The 21,748-nt window shown below is 54.5% G+C and overlaps 1 protein-coding gene and 1 pseudogene across 1 annotated transcript in view; one reads left to right on the top strand and one right to left on the bottom strand.

Annotated features, from left to right (window-relative positions):
* The window catches only part of LOC148591254 (potassium-transporting ATPase alpha chain 1-like), a 43,939-nt gene that overhangs the window by 16,100 nt on the left and 6,091 nt on the right, over positions 1-21,748 (top strand). Inside the window, 9 exon segments of the mRNA XM_088537925.1 lie at positions 2,038-2,172; positions 3,670-3,850; positions 6,311-6,468; positions 9,100-9,236; positions 10,800-10,950; positions 12,334-12,502; positions 17,049-17,203; positions 17,671-17,794; positions 19,123-19,268. Of these exon segments, the coding sequence (XP_088394051.1) occupies positions 2,038-2,172; positions 3,670-3,850; positions 6,311-6,468; positions 9,100-9,236; positions 10,800-10,950; positions 12,334-12,502; positions 17,049-17,203; positions 17,671-17,794; positions 19,123-19,268 (1,356 nt within the window).
* LOC148591255 (uncharacterized) lies at positions 2,181-3,246 on the bottom strand (annotated as a pseudogene).

The raw sequence follows: 21,748 nt of genomic DNA on the forward strand, positions 1-21,748 counted from the left end.
GGGGCTATGGGGGATAAAAGGGGTCTATGGGGGATATAGAGGCTATGGAGGCTATGGGGGATATGGGGTTCTATGGATGCTATGGGGGTTATAGGGGCTATAGGGACTATGGGGCTATAGGGGATATAGGGGTTCTAAGGGGACTATGGGGGCTATAGAGGGTATGGGGGCTATAGGGGCTATAGGGGCTATGGGGGCTATGGGGATATAGTGGGTTTATGGGGGCTATGGTACTTTGGGGAATATAGGGGGTCTATGGGGGCAATGGGGTCTATAGACACTATAGGGGCTACGGGGGATATAGGGAACTACAGAATGTAAAGGGGATATGGGGCTATAGAGGGGATATAGGGACTATAGGGTCTATAGGGGGATATAGGGGCTATAGGAGCTATTCGGTGGTATAGGGGGCAATAGGGTGTATAGGGCCTATAGAGAACTATAGGGTGTATAGGGGCTATAGGGCCTCAATGGGGTCTATAGGGGACTATGGGAGATATAGGGGTTATAGAGGGTCTATAGAGTCCGTAGGGGGATATAGGGGCTATAGGAGCTATTGGGAGCTGTAGGGGACAATAGGATGTATAGGGGCTATAGGGGGTCTATGGGGTCTATAAGGGGCTATAGGGGGTGTATGGGGTCTATAGAGGACTATAGGGTGTATAGGGGCTATAGAGGGGCTATAGGGGGTCTATAAGGGGCTATAGGGGGTGTATGGGGTCTATAGAGGACTATAGGGTGTATAGGGGCTATAGGGGGGCTATAGGGGGCTATAGGGGGTCTATAAGGAGCTATAGGGGGTGTATGGTGTCTATAGAGGACTATAGGGTGTATAGGGACTACAGGGAGTCAATAGGGGGTTATAGGGGGTCTATAAGGAGCTATAGGGGGTGTATGGGGTCTATAGAGGACTATAGGGTATATAGGGACTACAGGGAGTCAATAGGGGGCTATAGGGTGTATAGGGCCTATAGAGGACTATAGGGTGTATAGGGGCTATAGGGCCTCAATGGGGTCTATAGGGGACTATGGGAGATATAGGGGTTATAGAGGGTCTATAGAGTCCGTAGGGGGATATAGGGGCTATAGGAGCTATTGGGAGCTGTAGGGGACAATAGGATGTATAGGGGCTATAGGGGGTCTATGGGGTCTATAAGGGGCTATAGGGAGTGTATGGGGTCTATAGAGGACTATAGGGTGTATAGGGGCTATAGGGGGGCTATAGGGGGTCTATAAGGGGCTATAGGGGGTGTATGGGGTCTATAGAGGACTATAGGGTGTATAGGGGCTATAGGGGGGCTATAGGGGGCTATAGAGGGTCTATAAGGAGCTATAGGGGGTGTATGGGGTCTATAGAGGACTATAGGGTGTATAGGGACTACAGGGAGTCAATAGGGGGTTATAGGGGGTCTATAAGGAGCTATAGGGGGTGTATGGGGTCTGTAGAGGACTATAGGGTGTATAGGGGCTATAGCGGGTTATAGGGGGTCTATAAGGGGCTATAGGGAGTGTATGGGGTCTATAGAGGACTATAGGGTGTATAGGGGTAATAGGGCATCTATGGGATCTGTAGGGGGCTATAGGGGGGGTCAATGGGGTCTCTAGGGGGATATGGGGCTATAGGGGATTAAAGGGGCTATAGGGGGATATGGAGGCTATAGGAGGTGTATGGGATTGATAGGAGGTATGGGGGCTATAGGGGCTAAAGGGTCTATAGGAGCTATAGGGAGCTATAAGGGGGCTAAAGGGTCTATAGGTGCTATAGGGGGATATGGAGGCTATAGGAGGTCTATGAGATTGATAGGAGGTATGGGGGCTATAGGGGCTAAAGGGTCTATAGGAGCTATAGGGAGCTATAAGGGGGCTAAAGGGTCTATAGGAGCTATAGGGGGCCATAGGGGACTATGGGACCTATAGGGGGATATAGAGTGTAGAGGGGGTCTATAGAGGAGCATCCTCGGAAGGGGGGGTGGAGCCTGGGTGTGGGCGGGTCCTCGCAAGGCTCCACCCCCCTCATCTCAAGCCCCGCCCCCGCAGCGTGACGTCATCGGGGACGCGTCGGAGACGGCGCTGCTCAAGTTCGCGGAGGTGACGGTCGGGAACGTGGCCGAGCAGCGCGGGGGGTACCCCAAGCTCTGCGAGGTGCCCTTCACCTCGGCCAACAAGTTCCAGGTGGGCCCCGGCGTCCGGGAAGGGGCCCAGGAGTCCGGGAAGGGCCCAGGAGTCCGGGAAGGGCCCAGGAATCCGGGAAGGGGCCCAGGAGTCCGGGAGGGGCCCCAGTGTCTAGGAAGGGACCCCGGCATCCGGGAAGGACCCAGGTATCAAGGAGGGACCCAGACATCTGGGAAGGGGCCCAGGTGTCCGGGAAGGTCTCAGGTGCCTGGGAAGGGCCCAGGCGTCCGGGAAGGGGCCCAGGCGTCCGGGAGGGGCCCAGGAGTCCAGGAAGGGCCCAGGAGTCCGGGAAGGGGCCCCTGTGTCTGGGAAGGGCCCAGGAATCCAGGAAGGGGCCCAGGAGTCCAGGAAGGGCCCAGGCGTCCGGGAAGGGGCCCAGGAGTCCGGGAAGGGCCCAGGAGTCCGGGAAGGGGCCAGGAGTCCAGGAAGGGGCCCAGGCGTCCGGGAAGGGGCCCAGGTGTCCGGGAAGGGCCCAGGCGTCCGGGAAGGGCCCAGGAGTCCGGGAAGGGGCCCAGGAATCCGGGAAGGGGCCCAGGTGTCCGGGAAGGGCCCAGGAGTCCGGGAAGGGGCCCAGGTGTCCGGGAAGGGGCCCAGGCGTCCGGGAAGGGCCCAGGAGTCCGGGAAGGGCCCAGGAGTCCGAGAAGGGGCCAGGCGTCCGGGAAGGGGCCCAGGTGTCCGGGAAGGGCCCAGGTATCAAGGAGGGACCCAGACATCCGGAAAGGGGCCCAGGCGTCCGGGAAGGGGCCCAGGTGTCCGGGAAGGGCCCAGGAGTCCGGGAAGGGCCCAGGCATCCAGGAAGGGGCCCCGGCGCCCGGGAAGGGGCCCAGGAGTCCGGGAAGGGGCCCAGGTGTCCGGGAAGGGCCCAGGCGTCCGGGAAGGGGCCCAGGAGTCCGGGAAGGGGCCAGGTGTCCGGGAAGGGCCCAGGTATCAAGGAGGGACCCAGACATCTGGGAAGGGGCCCAGGTGTCCGGGAGGGTCTCAGGTGTCCGGGAAGGGGCCCAGGCGTCCGGGAGGGGCCCAGGAGTCCGGGAAGGGGCCCAGGCGTCCGGGAAGGGGCCCAGGAGTCCGGGAAGGGCCCAGGTATCAAGGAGGGACCCAGACATCTGGGAAGGGGCCCAGGCGTCCGGGAGGGTCTCAGGTGCCTGGGAAGGGCCCAGGCGTCCGGGAAGGGCCCAGGAGTCCAGGAAGGGGCCCAGGCGTCCGGGAAGGGGCCCAGGAATCCCGGGAAGGGGACCAGGCGTCCGGGAAGGGCCCAGGTGTCCGGGAAGGGGCCCAGGAGTCCGGGAAGGGGCCCAGGTGTCCGGGAAGGGCCCAGGTATCAAGGAGGGACCCAGACATCCGGGAAGGGGCCCAGGCGTCCGGGAAGGGGCCCAGGCATCCAGGAAGGGGCCCAGGCGTCCGGGAAGGGCCCAGGAGTCTGAGAGGGACCCAGGAGTCCGGGAAGGGGCCCAGGCGTCCGGGAGGGGCCCCGGCTCGTGCTGACGGCGCCGCCCGCAGGTCTCGGTGCACGCGGCCGGCGAGCGGCTGCTGCTGGTGCTGAAAGGGGCCCCCGAGCGGGTGCTCGAGCGGTGCCGGAGCGTCCTGCTCAAGGGCCAGGAGCTGCCCCTGGACCAGCAGTGGCGCGAGGCCTTCGAGGGCGCCTACGCCGACCTGGGCGGCCGCGGGGAGCGCGTCCTGGGTGAGCAACGGGTGCAATGCAACCGTGCAATGGGTGCAATGCAACCGTGCAATGGGTGGGTGCAAGGTGTGCAATGCAAAGGTGCAATGCAATAGTGCAATGGGTGCAATGCAATAGTGCAATGTGTGGGTGCAAGCTGTGCAATGTAACCATGCAATGGGTGCAATGCAATACTGCAGTGGGTGCAATGCAACCGTGCAATGTGTGGGTGCAAGGTGTGCAATGTGTGGGTGCAAGGTGTGCAATGCAACCGTGCAACGGGTGCAATGCAATAGTGCAATGTGTGGGTGCAAGGTGTGCAATGTGTAGGTGCAAGGTGTGCAATGTGTGGGTGCAAGCTGTGCAATGCAACCGTGCAATGGGTGCAATGCAATTGTGCAATGGGTGCAATGCAATAGTGCAATGTGTGGGTGCAAGGTGTGCAATGTGTGGGTGCAAGGTGTGCAATGTGTGGGTGCAAGGTGCAATGTAACGGTGCAATGGGTGCAATGCAATAGTGCAATGTGTGGGTGCAAGGTGTGTAATGCAACCGTGCAATGGGTGCAATGCAATACTGCAATGGGTGCAATGCAATTGTGCAATGTGTGGGTGCAAGGTGTGCAATGCAAAGGTGCAAGGTGTGCAATGTAACATGCAATGGGTGCAATGCAACCGTGCAATGGGTGCAATGCAATAGTGCAATGTGTGGGTGCAAGGTGTGCAATGTAACCGTGCAATGGGTGCAATGCAATAGTGCAATGGGTGCAATGCAATAGTGCAATGTGTGGGTGCAAGCTGTGCAATGTGTGGGTGCAAGCTGTGCAACGTAACCATGCAATGGGTGCAATGCAATACTGCAATGGGTGCAATGCAATAGTGCAATGTGTGGGTGCAAGGTGTGCAATGCAAAGGTGCAACATGTGCAATGCAAAGGTGCAACATGTGCAATGCAATTGTGCAATGGGTGCAATGCAATTGTGCAATGTGTGGGTGCAAGGTGTGCAATGTGTGGATGCAAGGTGCAATGTAACCGTGCAATGGGTGCAATGCAATAGTGCAATGGGTGCAATGCAATAGTGCAATGTGTGGGTGCAAGGTGTGCAATGCAAAGGTGCAAGGTGTGCAATGTAACCATGCAATGGGTGCAATGCAACCGTGCAATGGGTGCAATGCAATAGTGCAATGTGTGAGTGCAAGGTGTGCAATGTAACCGTGCAATGGGTGCAATGCAATAGTGCATGGTGTGGGTGCAAGGTGTGCAATGCAAAGGTGCAACATGTGCAATGCAAATGTGCAATGGGTGCAATGCAATAGTGCAATGTGTGGGTGCAAGCTGTGCAATGTGTGGGTGCAAGCTGTGCAATGTAACCATGCAATGGGTGCAATGCAATACTGCAATGGGTGCAATGCAATAGTGCAATGTGTGGGTGCAAGGTGTGCAATGCAACCGTGCAATGGGTGCAATGCAATACTGCAATGGGTGCAATGCAATAGTGCAATGGGTGGGTGCAAGGTGTGCAATGTGTGGGCGCAAGGTGTACAATGTAACCACGCAATGGGTGCAATGCAATACTGCAATGGGTGCAATGCAATAGTGCAATGTGTGAGTGCAAGGTGTGCAATGCAAAGGTGCAACATGTGCAATGCAATTGTGCAATGGGTGCAATGCAATAGTGCAATGTGTGGGTGCAAGGTGTGCAGTGCAATAGTCCAATAGGTGCAATTCAACAGTGCAAGGTGTGGGTGCACGGTGTGCAATGCAATAGCGCAATGTGTGGGTGTAATGTGTGCAATGCAATAGTGCAATGGGTGGAATTCAATATGTGTGAAACATGAGGGTGCAATGTAACCGTGCAATGGGTGCAAGGCAATAGTTCAAGGTGTGGGTTCAAGGTGTGCAGTGCAAGGGTGAAGTGAGTGCATGGTGTGCAACGTGTGGGTGTTAGGTGTGCAATGCATCAGTGCATTGTGTGCAATACATGCAACATATGGGTGCAACTGGTGCAATGCAAGGGTGCAATGGGTGCAATGCAATAGTGCAAGGTGTGCAATGTGTGGATGCAACATGTGCAATGCAATGGTGCAATGGGTGCAAGGTGAGGGTGCAATGCAATCGAGCAATGTGCGGGTGCAATACAATGTCTGCAATGCAAGGATGCAGTGTGTGCAACACAAGGGTGTATGTGCAATGAGTGCATGCAATGCAAGGGTGCAACATGTGCAATGTGTGCGTGCAATGCATGGGTGCAACATGTGCAATGCAACAGTGCAAGGTGAGGGTGCGATGCGTGCAATGCAATGGGTGCACCGCAAAAGTGCCATGCATGGGTGCAACACACGGATGCAACGCACGGGTGTGATGCATGGGTGCAATGCATCCGATGGGACATGGACTGTGCAAGGGTGACACGGAGCAGTCACATGTCCCCCTGAGGCTGGAAATGCCATGGGGATGTCACCAACATGTTGGGGGTGGCCCAGGTTTCTGCCAGGGCTTCCTGGATGGCCCCGCGTCGGCGCTGAGCCCGGAGCAGCTGCCGGGGGATGGTCTCTGCTTCGTCGGCCTCGTCTCCATGATCGACCCTCCCCGTGCGTCTGTGCCCGCCGCCGTGCGCAAGTGCCGCACGGCCGGGATCCGGGTGAGTCCTGCGCGTGCCAGCAACGTGCTGCATGCAATGTGCAATGCACGGCTTGTAATGTGCAATGGGCAATGCATGGCTTGCAACGTGCAATGCACAGCTTGCAATGTGCAATGCACAGCTTGCAATGTGCAATGTGCAATGCACAGCTTGCAATGTGCAATGCACAGCTTGCAATGTGCAATGTGCGATGCACGGCTTGCAATGTGCAATGTGCGATGCACGGCTTGCAAAGCACAATGCAGAGCTTGCAACATGCTGTGTGCAATGCAAGGCTTGCAAAATGCGATGCATGGCTTGCAAAGCACAATGCAGAGCTTGCAACATGCTGTGTGCAATGCAAGGCTTGCAAAATGCAATGCATGGCTTGCAAAGCACAATGCAGCGCTTGCAACGTGCTGTGTGCAATGCACGGCTTGCAAAATGCGATGCATGACTTGCAAAGCACAATGCAGCGCTTGCGACATGCTGTGTGCAATGCATGGCTTGCAAAGTGCAATGCACAGATTGCAACATCCCGTGTGTGATGCACAGCTTAGCAAAATGCGATGCACAGCTTGGAAAGCACAATGCAGAGATTGCAGCATGTTGTGTGCAATGCATGGCTTGCAAAGTGCAATGCACGGCTTGCAATGTGCAATGCATGGCTTGCAATGTTCAATGTGCGATACACGACTTGCAAAATGCAATGCACGGCTTACAAAATGCAATGCACAGCTTGCAACATCCCGTGTGCAATGCACGGCTTAGCAAAATTTGATGCACAGCTTGAAAAGCACAATGCAGCTCTTGCAGCATGCTGTGTGCAATGCATGACTTGCAAGATGCAACGCATGGCTTGCAATATCCCATGTGCAATGCACAGCTTGCAATGTGCAATGCACGTATCGCAACATGCTATCCGAAATGGACAGGTTCCAATGTGTAATGCATGGCTTGCAAGGTGCAATGTGCAATAAATGGCTTGCAAAGTACAATGCATGACTTGCAACGTGCTATCTGCAATGCACAACTTGCAACGTGCAATGCGCATCATGTAAAGTGCAGTGCACCGTCTGCAATGTGCAATGCACAGCTTGCAAAGTACACTGCATGGCTTGCAACATGATATGTGCAGTGCATGCTTGGAATGTGCAATACACGGTTTGCAAAGTGCAATGTACAGGTTGCAATGTGCAATACACGTCTTGCAGAGTGCAATAAACAGTCTGCAATGTGCAATGCAGATCTTGTCAAATGCTGCATGCAGTGCACGATTTGTAACATGATACGTGCACTGCATGCTTTGCAATGTGAAACGTGCAATGCACAGCTTGCAGAATGCAACGCAGAGTTTGCAATGCACAATGCAAAATGCTGTGCATGGTTTGCAAAATGTAATGCGAGTCTTGCAACATGCAGTGTCCCACACAATATTTGCAAAATGCAATGTAGATTTTGCGATGTCCAATGCACAGTTTGGAAAATGCAATGCACAGTTTGCAATGCACAATGCAGAGTTTGCAAAATGCTATGCATGGTTTGCAAAATGTAATGCACGTCTTGCAACGTGCAAGTGCCATGCATTATTTGCAAAATGCAATGCACAGTGTGCAATGCAGAGTTTGCAAAATGCAATGCAGAGTTTGCACTGCACAATGCAGAGTTTGCAAAATGCTATGCTTGTTTTGCAAAGTGTAGTGCACGTCTTGCAACATGCAAGTCCGATGCATTATTTGCAAAATGCAACACACAGTGTGCAATGCATAATTTGCAAAATGCAAGGCAGAGTTTGCAAAATGCTATGTATGGTTTGCAAAATGTAATGCACGTCTTGCAACATGCAAGTGCCATGCATTATTTGAAAAATGCAATGCACAGTGTGCAATGCAGCGTTTGCAATGCGCAATGCAGAGTTTGCAAAATGCTATGCATGGTTTGCAAAACATAGTGCATGTCTTGCAACATTCAATGTTCCATGCATTACTTGCAAAATGCAATGCAGAGTTTGCAAAATGGTATGTATGCTTTGCAAAATGTAATGCACGTCTTGCAACATGCAAGTGCCATGCATTATTTGCAAAATGCAATGCACAGTGTGCAATGCAGCGTTTGCAATGCGCAATGCAGAGTTTGCAAAATGCTATGCATGGTTTGCAAAACATAGTGCATGTCTTGCAACATTCAATGTCCCATGCATTACTTGCAAAATGCAATGCAGAGTTTGCAAAATGGTATGTATGGTTTGCAAAATGTAATGCACGTCTTGCAACGTGCAAGTGCCATGCATTATTTGCAAAATGCAATGCACAGTGTGCAATGCAGCGTTTGCAATGCACAATGCAGAGTTTGCAAAATGCTATGCACGATTTGCAAAACATAGTGCATGTCTTGCAACATTCAATGTTCCATGCATTACTTGCAAAAGGCAATGCAGAGTTTGCAAAATGCAATGCACATTTTGCAATGCAGATTTTGCAAAATGCAATGCACAGTTTGCAATGCACAGTTTGCAAAATGCACCATGCAATGCAGAATGCATGGGGTGCAACATGCAACGCCCGGCGTTGCAAAGAGCAATGCAGGACTTGCAATGTGCGCGGTGCCACCTGCACTGCCCGGCGTCCCACGTCGCCGTCCCCGTGTCCCCAGGTCATCATGGTGACAGGGGACCACCCCATCACGGCCAAGGCCATCGCCGGCTCCGTCGGGATCATCTCGGAGGGCAGCGAAACCCCCGAGGACATCGCGGCGCGACTGAGGGTGCCCCTGGAGCAGGTGGACTACAGGTGTGTCCCCATGTCCCCAATGTGTCCCCAATGTCCCCATGTGTCCCCATGTGTCCCCATGTCCCCAGTGTCCCCATGTCCCCAATGTCCCCAGTGTCCCCAGTGTCCCCATGTCCCCATGTCCCTCCATGTCCCCCATGTCCCCATGTCCCTCCATGTCCCTCCATGTTCCCCTGTGTTCCCAGTGGCCCCATGTCCCACCATGTCCCCGTGTCCCCTCATGTCCCTCCATATCCCCCATGTCCCCCATGTCCCCCATGTCCCCCAATGTCCCCATGTCCCTCAATGTCCCCATGTCCCCGTGTCCCCTCATGTCCCTCCATATCCCCATGTCCCCATGTCCCCATATCCCCCATGTCCCCTCATGTCCCTCCATGTCCCCCCATGTCCCTTCATGTTGCCCCATGTCCCCAATGTCCCCAAGTCCCTAATGTCCCCCATGTCCCCCATGTCCTTCCATGTCCCTTCATGTCCCCCCATGTCCTGCATGTCCCCCAATGTCTCCATGTCCCCCAATGTCCCCATGCCCCCCATGACCCAAATGTCCCCCATGTCCCCAATATCCCCATGTCACCCAATGTCCCCATGTCCCCTCATGTCCCTCCATATCGCCGTCTCTCTCCATGTCCCCCATGTCCCTCCATATCCCCAATGCCCTCATGTCCCCCAATGTCCCCATGTCCTTATTTCCCTCCATGGCCCCATGTCCCCTCATGTCCCTCCATATCCCCCCATGTCCCACATGTCCCCAATGTCCCCATGTCCCCAATGTCCCCATATCCGCCCATGTCCCCCATGTCCTGCCATGTCCCCATGCGCCATGTCCTCATGTCCCCCATATGCCCCCATGTCCCCTAATGTCCCCATGTCCCTCCATGTCCCCATGTCCCCAATGTCCACATGTCCCCCATGATCCCAATGTCCCCATGTTCCCATGTCCCCATGTCCCTCCATATCCCAAATGTCCCCCATGTCCCCCATGGCCCCCAGTGTCCCCATGTCCCTCCATGTCTCCCATGTCCCCTCATGTCCCTCCATATCCCTGTGTCCCCATGTCCCTCCATGTCCCCTCATGTCCCCCAATGTCCCCATGTCCCCTCATGTCCCTCCATATCCCTGTGTCCCCATCTCCCCATGTCCCCCAATGTCCCCATGTCCCCTCATGTCCCTCCATATCCCTGTGTCCCCATGTCCCTCCATGTCCCTATGTCCCCAATGTCCCCCATGTACCCAATATCCACATGTCCCCCATGATCCCAATGTCCCCATGTTCCCATGTCCCCATGTCCCTCCATGTCCCCCATGTCCCTCCATATCCCAAATGTCCCCCCATGTCCCCCATGGCCCCCAGTGTCCCCATGTCCCTCCATGTCTCCCATGTCCCCTCATGTCCCTCCATATCCCTGTGTCCCCATGTCCCTCCATGTCCCCTCATGTCCCCCAATGTCCCCATGTCCCCTCATGTCCCTCCATATCCCTGTGTCCCCATGTCCCTCCATGTCCCCCCATGTCCCCAATGTCCCCCATGTACCCAATGTCCCCGATGTCCCCGATGTCCCCCAGCCAGGCCCGGGCCCGCGTCATCACCGGGTCGCAGCTGCAGGACATGGAGCCCCCGGCGCTGGTGGAGGCCCTGAGGTGTCACCCCGAGATGGTCTTTGCCAGGACGTCCCCGCAGCAGAAGCTGGTCATCGTGGAGAGCTGCCAGCGCCTGGTGGGACACGGGGACACGGGGGGACACAGGGGACATGGGGGACATGGGGGACATTGGGACTTGGGAGGACATGGGAGGACACGGGGACACGGGGACATGGGGGACATGGGGTACATGGAGGACATGGGGGACATTGGGACTTGGGGGACATGGGGACATGGAGGGCATGGGGATATGGGGGGACATGGAGGGGACATGGGGGACATGAGAGGACATGGGGACATGGGGGACATGGGGGGACATGGGGACATGAGGACATGGGGGGATATGGGGACTTGGAGGACATGAGGACATGGAGGACATGGGGGGACATGGGGATATGGGAGGACAAGGAGGGGACATGGGGGATATGGGAGGACATGGGGACTTGGGGGACATGGGAGGACATGGGGGATATGGGGGACACGGAGGACATAGGGGGACACGGGGGGACATGGGGGACATGGAGGACATGGGAGGACATGGGGATATGGGGGGGACATGGGGCTACATGAGAACATGAGGGTCATAGGGGACATGAGGGACATGGAGGGACATGGGGGGACATGGGGACATGAGGGACATGGGGACACCCACCGCAATGTCCCCATGACGCCATCGTGGCGTTGACAGGAGATGGCATCAATGACTCAGAAGGACATTGGGGACATGGAGGGGACATAGAAGGACACAGAGGGACATGGGGGGAGAAGGGGGGACATGAGGGACATTGGGGCCACCCCCACACTGTCCTCATGTCCCCAGGGCGCCATCGTGGTGGTGACGGGTGACGGTGTCAACGACTCAGAAGGACATTGGGGACATGGAGGACATAGAAGGACATAGAGGGACATGGGGGACATGGAGGGACATGGAGGACATGGAGGAACATGGAGAGACATAGAGGGACATGGAGGGACAAGGGGGGACATGGGGACATTGGGGCCACCCCCACGCTGTCCCCATGTCCCCAGGGCACCATCATTGCGTTGATGGGCGACAGTGTCAACGACTCAGGAGGACATTGGGGACATGGAGAACATAGAAGGACATAGAGGGACATGGGGGACATAGAGGGACATGGGGGGTCATAGAGGGACGTAGAGGACATGGAGGGACATAGAGGGACATGGAGGGACATGGGGGGACATAGAGGACATAGAGGAACATGGAGGACATAGAGGGACATGGAGGGACAAGGGGGGACATGGGGACATTGGGGCCACCTCCGTGCTGTCCCAATGTCCCCAGGGCGCCATCGTGGCGGTGACGGGTGACGGCATCAACGACTCAGAAGGACATTGGGGACATGGGGGGCGCATAGAAGGACATGGAAGAACATAGAGAGACATGGAGGGACATGGGGACATCGGGGCCACCCCTACACTGTCCCCATGTCCCCAGGGCGCCATCGTGGCGGTGACGGGCGACGGCGTCAACGACTCCCCCGCGCTCAAGCGGGCCGACATCGGGGTGGCCATGGGCATCGCCGGCTCCGACGCCGCCAAGAACGCGGCCGACATGATCCTCCTCGATGACAACTTCGCCTCCATCGTCACCGGCGTGGAGCAGGGTGCGCCGGGGCCACCGGGTGCCCTTGGGTGCCCTTGGGTCCCCTATGGTCCCCTTAGATCATCTTGGGTGCCCTTGGGTCCTCTTGGGTGCCCTTGGGTCCCCTATGGTCCCTTTAGATCATCTTGGGTGCCCTTGGGTCCTCTTGGGTGCCCTATGGTTCCTTTAGATCATCTTGGGTGCCCTTGGGTGCCCTTGGGTCCGCTATGGTCCCTTTAGATCATCTTGGGTCCTCTTGGGTGCCCTTGGGTCCCCTTAGATCATCTTGGGTGCCCTTGGGTCCTCTGGGGTGCCCTATGGTCCCTTTAGGTCATCTTGGGTGCTCTTGGGTGCCCTTGGGTCCCCTATGGTCCCTTTAGATCATCTTGGGTGCCCTTGGGTCCTCTTGGGTGCCCTATGGTCCCTTTAGGTCATCTTGGGTGCCCTCGGGTCCCCTATGGTCCCTTTAGATCATCTTGGGTGCCCTTGGGTCTCCTATGGTCCGTTTAGATCATCTTGGGTGCCCTTGGGTCCTCGTGGGTGCCCTCGGGTCCCCTATGGCCCCTTTAGATCATCTTGGGTGCCCTTGGGTCCCCTACGGTCCCTTTAGATCATCTTGGGTGCCCTTGGGTGCCCTCGGGTCTCCTATGGTCCCTTTAGATCATCTTGGGTGCCCTTGGGTCCTCTTGGGTGCCCTCGGGTCCCCTATGGTCCCTTTAGATCATCTTGGGTGCCCTTGGGTCCTCTTGGGTCTCCTATGGTCCCTTTAGATCATCTTGGGTGCCCTTGGGTCCTCTTGGGTGCCCTTGGGTCCCCTATGGTCCCTTTAGATCATCTTGGGTGCCCTTGGGTCCTCTTTGGTGCCCTTGGGTCCCCTATGGTCTCTTTATATCATCTAGGGTGCCCTCGGGTCCCCTATGGTCCCTTTAGATCATCTTGGGTGCCCTTGGGTCCTCTTGGGCGCCCTTGGATCCCCTATGGTCCCTTTAGATCATCTTGGGTGCCCTTGGGTCCTCTTGGGTCCCTTTATGGTCCCTTTAGATGATCTTGGGTGCCCTTGGGTCCTCTTGGGTGCCCTTGGGTCCTCATGGGTGCCCTTGGGTCCCCTATGGTCCCTTTAGATCATCTTGGGTCCTCTTGGGTCCCCTATGGCCCCTTTAGATCATCTTGGGTGCCCTTGGGTCCTCTATGGTCCCTTTAGATCATCTTGGGTGCCCTTGGGTCCTCTTGGGTGCCCTTGGGTCCCCTATGGTCCCTTTAGATCATCTTGGGTGCCCTTGGGTGCCCTCGGGTCCCCTATGGTCCCTTTAGATCATCTTGAGTCCTCTTGGGTGCCCTTGGGTCCCCTATGGTCCCTTTAGATGATCTTGGGTCCCCTTGGGTCCTCTTGGGTGCCCTCGGGTCCCCTATGGTCCCTTTAGATCATCTTGGGTGCCCTTGGGTGCCCTTGGGTGCCCTATGGTCCCTTTAGATCATCTTGGGTGCCCTTGGGTCCTCTTGGGTGCCCTCGGGTCCCCTGTGGTCCCTTTAGATCATCTTGGGTCCACTTGGGGTGCCCTCGGGTCCCCTATCGCCCCTTTAGATCATCTTGGGTGCCCTTGGGTCCTCTTGGGCGCCCTTGGGTCCCCTATGGTCCCTTTAGATCATCTTGGGTGCCCTTGGGTCCTCTTGGGCGCCCTTGGGTCCCCTATGGTCCCTTTAGATCATCTTGGGTGCCCTTGGGTCCTCTTTGGTGCCCTTGGGTCCCCTATGGTCCCTTTAGATCATCTTGGGTGCCCTCGGGTCCCCTATGGTCCCTTTAGATCATCTTGGGTCCCCTTGGGTCCTCTTGGGTGCCCTTGGGTCCCCTATCTCCCCTTTAGATCATCTTGGGTCCCCTTGGGTCCTCTTGGGTGCCCTTGGGTCCCCTATCTCCCCTTTAGATCATCTTGGGTGCCCTTGGGTCCTCTTGGGCGCCCTTGGGTCCCCTATGGTCCCTTTAGATCATCTTGGGTGCCCTTGGGTGCCCTTGGGTCCCGAATGGTCCCCTTGGGTACCCTCAGGTCCCCTTTGAGTCCCCTTGGGTGCCCTCAGCTCCCTTTGGATCCCTTTGTGTCCCTTATTGTCCCTTGGGTCCCCATTGGTCCCTTTGGGTGACTCGTACGTATAGACCCCCATAACACATATGAACATCTCTGAAGACACCGTAACACGTATGAAGGAGCTCGTAGACATCATGACACGCGTGTAGACACCATAACACATGTGGATGATCACATGGACACCATAACATGTATGAACATCTCTGTAGACACCATAACATGTATCAATGATCACATAGACACCGTAACACGTATAGAAGAGCTCATAGACACCATGACACATATAGATAAGTCCATAGACACCATAACACGTGTGAACATGTGTGTAGACACCATAACACGTGTGAACGAGCTCATAGCCACCATAACATGCATGAACACCTCTGTAGGCACCATAACACATATACATGAGGTCATAGACACCGTAACACGTATGAATGAGCTCGTAGACCCCATGACACGTGTGAACACACGTGTAGACACCATAAGACATATGGATGACCACATAGACACCAAAACATGTATGAACATCTCTGTAGACACCATAACATGTATCAATGATCACATAGACACCGTAACACGTATGAACGAGCTCATAGACACCATGACACATAGAGATGGGTCCATAGACACCATAACATGTGTGAACGAGCTCATAGCCACCATAACATGTATGAACATCTCTGTAGACACCATAACATGTATGAATGATCACATAGACACTGTAACACGTATCGAAGAGCTCATAGACACCATGACACATAGAGATGGATCCATAGACACCATAACACGTGTGAGCAAGCTCATAGCCACCATAACATGCATGAACACCTCTATAGACACCATAACACATATAGATGAGGACATGGACACCATAACACGTATGAACGAGCTCGTAGACACCATGACACGTGTGAACATGCATGTAGACACCATAACACATGTGGATGATCACATGGACACCATAACATGTATGAACACGTCTGTAGACACCATAACATGTATCAATGATCACATAGACACCGTAACACATATAGAAGAGCTCATAGACACCTTGACACATATAGATGAGGACATAGACACCATAACACGTGTGAACATGTGTGTAGACACCATAACACGTGTGAACGAGCTCATAGCCACCATAACATGCATGAACACCTCTGTAGGCACCATAACACATATACATGAGGTCATAGACACCGTAACACGTATAAATGAGCTCGTAGACCCCATGACACGTGTGAACACATGTGTAGACACCATAAGACATATGGATGATCACATAGACACCATAACATGTATGAACATCTCTGTAGACACCATAACACATATAGATGAGGACATCGACACCATAACACATATGAACGAGCTTATAGACACCATGACACATAGAGATGGGTCCATAGACACCATAACATGTGTGAACACCTCTGTAGACACCATAACATGTATCAATGATCACATAGACACCGTAACACGTATAGAAGAGCTCATAGACACCATAACACATATGGATGATCACATGGACACCATAACATTCATGAACACATCTGTAGACATCATAACATGTGTGAATGATCACATAGACACCAGAACAGGTATAGAAGAGCTCATAGACACCATGACACATAGAGATGAGTCCATAGACACCATAATATGTGTGGACGTATGTGTAGACACCATAACACGTGTGAACGAGCTCATAGCCACCATAACATGTATGAACACCTCTGTAGACACCATAACACATATAGATGAGGACATAGACACCGTAACACGTATGAACAAGCTCGTAGACCCCATGACACATAGAGATGGATCCATAGACACCATAACACGTGTGAGCAAGCTCATAGCCACCATAACATGCATGAACACCTCTATAGACACCATAACACATATAGATGAGGACATGGACACCATAACACGTATGAACGAGCTCGTAGACACCATGACACGTGTGAACACGCATGTAGACACCATAAGACATATGGATGATCACATAGACACCATAACATGTATGAACATCTCTGTAGACACCATAACATGTATCAATGATCACATAGACACCGTAACACGTATAGAAGAGCTCATAGACACCGTGACACATATAGATGAGGACATAGACACCATAACATGTGTGGACATGTGTGTAGACACCGTAACACGTGTGAGCAAGCTCATAGCCACCATAACATGTGTGAACATGTCTGTAGACACCATAACACATATAGATGAGGACATGGACACCATAACACGTATGAATGACCTCGTAGACACCATAACACATAGAGATGGGTCCATAGACACCATAACACGTGTGAGCAAGCTCATAGCCACCATAACATGCATGAACACCTCTATAGACACCATAACACATATAGATGAGGACATGGACACCATAACACGTATAGAAGAGCTCATAGACACCATGACACATAGAGATGGGTCCATAGACACCATAACACGTGTGTCCACGCGCAGGGCGCCTCATCTTCGACAACCTGAAGAAGTCCATCGCCTACACCCTGACCAAGAACATCCCCGAGCTGACGCCCTACCTGGTCTACATCACGGCCAGCGTCCCCCTGCCCCTGGGCTGCATCACCATCCTCTTCATCGAGCTCTGCACCGACATCGTGCGTCCCGCCCGGGCGCCGGGGCCCCTTCCCGGACTCCTGGGCCCTTCCCGGATTCCTGGGCCCCTTCCCGGATGCCTGGGCCCTTTCCCGGACTCCTGGGCCCTTTTCCGGGCACCAGGGCCCCTGGGGGGGTGGGATCTTCCCCATATCCCTGGGCCCCTTCCCGGACTCCTGGGCCCCTTCCCACCCGGACACCTGGGCCCTTCCCGGACGCCTGGGCCCCTTCCCAGACTCCTGGGCCCTTCCCGGATTCCTGGGCCCTTCCCGGACGCCTGGGCCCCTTCCCGGACTCCTGGGCCCCTTCCTGGATCCTGGGGCCCCTTCCCACCTGGATGCTTGGGCCCCTGGGGGGTGGGATCTTCCCGGACACCTGGGCCCCTTCCCAGACTCCTGGCCCCTTCCCGGATTCCTGGGCCCTTCCCGGACGCCCGGGCCCCTCCCGGACGCCTGGGCCCCCTCGGCAGTTCCCCTCGGTGTCCCTGGCCTACGAACGCGCCGAGAGCGACATCATGCACCTGAAACCGCGGAACCCCCGGCGGGACCGGCTGGTCAACGAGCCCCTGGCCGCCTATTCCTACTTCCAGATCGGTGCGCCCGGACGCCGGGGCCCCTTGGCGGGAAGGGGGATTGAGGGGGGACCCGGACGCCAGGGCCCCTTGGGTTGAGGTTGGGATTCCCGGACGCCTGGGCCCCTCGTGGGGGATTGGGAGTCCCCGGACGCCTGGACCCTTTGAGTCAGGGTTGGGATCCCCGGATGCCTGGGCCCCTTATGGGGGATTGGGAGTCCCCGTACGCCTGGGCCCCTTGAGTCGGGGTTGGGATCCCCGGACGCCTGGGCCCCTCCCGGACGCCTGGGCCCTTTCCGGACGCCTGGGCCCCTCGTGGGGGATTGGGATCCCCGGACGCCTGGGCCCTTTCCGGACGCCTGGGCCCCTCGTGGGGGATTGGGATCCCCGGACGCCTGGGCCCTTTCCGGACGCCTGGGCCCCTCATGGGGGATTGGGAGTCCCCGGACGCCGGGGCCCCTTGGTGGGAAAGGGGATTGAGGGGGGGACCCGGACGCCAGGGCCCCTTGGGTTGAGTTTGGGATCCCCGGACGCCTGGGCCCCTTATGGGGGATTGGGAGTCCCCGGACACCTGGGCCCTTTGAGTCGGGGTTGGGATCCCCGGACGCCTGGGCCCTTTCTGGACGCCTGGGCCCCTCATGGGGGATTGGGAGTCCCCGGACGCCGGGGCCCCTTGGGTCGAGGTTGGGATCCCCGGACGCCTGGGCCCCTTATGGGGGATTGGGAATTCCCGGACGCCTGGGCCCCTTGAGTTGGGGTTGGGATCCCCGGATGCCTGGGCCCCTCGTGGGGGATTGGGAATTCCCGGACGCCTGGGCCCCTTGAATCAGGGTTGGGGTCCCCGGACGCCTGGGCCCTTTCCGGACGCCTGGGCCCCTCATGGGGGATTGGGAGTCCCCGGACGCCTGGGCCCCTTGGTGGGAAAGGGGATTGAGGGGGGACCCGGACGCCGGGGCCCCTTGGGTCAAGGTTGGGATCCCCGGACGCCTGGGCCCTTTCCGGACGCCTGGGCCCCTCCCGGGTGATTGGGAGTCCCCGGACGCCTGGGCCCCTTGAGTCGGGGTTGGGATCCCCGGATGCCTGGGCCCCTCGTGGGGGATTGGGAATTCCCAGACGCCTGGGCCCTTTGAGTCAGGATTGGGATCCCCGGATGCCTGGGCCCCTCCCGGACGCCTGGGCCCTTTCCGGACGCCTGGGCCCCTCTCGCGGGTGATTGGGAGTCCCCGGACGCCTGGGCCCCTCCCGGACGCCTGGGCCCTTTCCGGACGCCTGGGCCCCTCTCGCGGGTGATGGGGAGTCCCCGGACGCCTGGGCCCCTCCCGGACGCCTGGGCCCCTCCCGCGGGCGCAGGCGCCATCCAGTCGTTCGCCGGCTTCGTCGACTACTTCGTGGCGCTGGCCCAGGAGGGCTGGTGGCCGGCGCTGGTTCTGGGGCTGCGGCCGCGCTGGGAGGACACCCACGAGCAGGAGCTGCAGGACAGCTACGGGCAGCAGTGGGTGCGTGCCCTATACGTGCCCTATACGTGCCCTATACGTGCCCTATACGTGCCCTATGCAACCCCTAAGTGCAGCCTTTACGGGCGAAACGCATGCACGCAACGGCAGGGCGTGCACAATGCAACGGCGCGCGTGCAAACGTGCAAGCGCCTGCATGCAGAAAATGCAAGCGTGGGCATGCGAAAATGGAATTGCGTGCGTGCAAAGTGCAAGCTGCGCATGCAAAAATGCAATTGCGCGTGTGTGAAATGCAAGCACGTGCATGCAAAATGCAGTTGCATACGTGCAACGCGCAAGTGCCTGCATGCAGAAATGCAAGCGCGTGCATGCAAAATGTAAGTGTGCACATGTAAAATGCAACTGTGGGCATGGAAAATGCAAGCATGTGCATGCAAAATGCAGTTGGGCACATGCAGAGATGCAAGCATGTGTGTGCAAAAGGCAGTGTGTGCATGCAAAAATGCATGCAAAGATGCAAGTATGTGCATGCAAAATGAGATTGCACACATGCAAAAATGCAATTGTGTGCATACAAAATGCAATTGCATGCATACAAAATGCAATTGTGTGCATGCAAAAAATGCAATTCTGTGCATACAAAAATGCAATTGTGCACATGCAGAATGCAATTGCATGCATGCCACATACAATTACACACATGCAAAAATGCAATTGCATGCATGCAAAGTGCAAGCATATGCATGCAAAATGAAATTGCACGCTTGCAAAAATGCAATTGTGTGCATACGAAATGCAATTGTGCGCATGCAAAATGCAATTACACACATGCAAAAATGCAATTGCGTACATGCAAAATGCAATTGCACCCATGCAAAAATGCAATTGCGTGCATGCAAAATGCAATTGCGTGCATGCAAAATGCAAGCATGTGCATGCAAAATGAAATTACACGCTTGCAAAAAATGCAATTTCGTGCATGCAAAATGCAATTGCATGCATGGAAAAGAAATTGCACACATTCAAAAATGCAATTGCATGCATGCAAAGTGAAATTACATGCCTGTAAAATGCAATTGCACGCATGCAAAATGCAATTGTGTGCACACAAAATGCAATTGCATGCATACAAAAAATGCAATTGCGCGCATACAAAAATGCAATTGCGTGCATGCAAAAATGCAATTGCACCCATGCAAAAATGCAATTGCGTGCATGCAAAATACAATTGCATGCATACAAAATGCATTTGTGTGCATACAAAAATGCAATTGCACGCATGCAGAATGCAAGCACGTGCATGCAAAATGAAATTGCACACATGCAAAAATGCAATTGCGTGCATGCAAAATGCAATCGCACACGTGCAAAAATGCAATTGCATGCATGCAGAATGAAATTGCACATGTGGAAAAATGCAATTGCATGCATGCAAAATGCAATTACGTGCATACGAAATGCAATTGCGTGCATGCAAAATGCAATTGCGTGCATGCAGAATGAAATTGCACACATGGAAAAATGCAATTGCGTGCATGCAAAATGCAATTGCGTGCATACAAAATGCAATTGCACACATGCAAAAATGCAATTGCATGCATGCAAAATGCAATTGCGTGCATACAAAATGCAATTGCACCCATGCAAAAATGCAATTGCGTGCATGCAAAAATGCAATTGCGTGCATGCAAAATGCAATTGCGCCCATGCAAAAAGGCAATTGCGTGCATACAAAAATGCAATTGCATGCATACAAAATGCAATTGCACCCATGCAAAAATGCAATTGCATGCATCCAAAATGCAATTGCACCCATGCAAAAATGCAATTGCGTGCATACAAAATGCAATTACACACATGCAAAAATGCGAATGCGTGCATGCAAAAATGCAATTGCGTGCATACAACATGCAATTGTGTGCATACAAAATGCAAATGCACCCATGCAAAAATGCAATTGCGTGCATGCAAAAATGCAATTGCACCCATGCAAAAATGCAATTGCACACATGCAAAAATGCAATTGCGTGCATGCAAAATGCAATTGCACCCATGCAAAAATGCAATTGCGTGCATGCAGAATGAAATTGCACACATGGAAAAATGCAATTGCGTGCATACAAAATGCAATTGCGTGCATGCAAAATGCAATTACACACATGCAAAAATGCAAATGCGTACATGCAAAAATGCAATTGCATGCATACAAAATGCAATTGCGTGCATACAAAATGCAATTGCACATATGCAAAAATGCAATTGCACCCATGCAAGAATGCAATTGCGTGCATGCAAAATGCAATTACACACATGCAAAAATGCAATTGCACATATGCAAAAATGCAATTGCACATATGCAAAAATGCAATTGCACCCATGCAAAAATGCAATTGCGTGCATGCAAAAATGCAATTGCGTGCATGCAAAATGCAATTGAACATATGCAAAAATGCAATTGCATGCATGCAAAATGCAATTGCGTGCATGCAAAAATGCAATTGCACCCATGCAAAAATGCAATT

The sequence above is a fragment of the Tinamus guttatus genome, unplaced genomic scaffold, assembly GCF_059628265.1.
Source record: "Tinamus guttatus ecotype Peru unplaced genomic scaffold, ASM5962826v1 Tinamus_guttatus_pri_ptg000899l, whole genome shotgun sequence".
NCBI lineage: Eukaryota > Metazoa > Chordata > Aves > Tinamiformes > Tinamidae > Tinamus > Tinamus guttatus.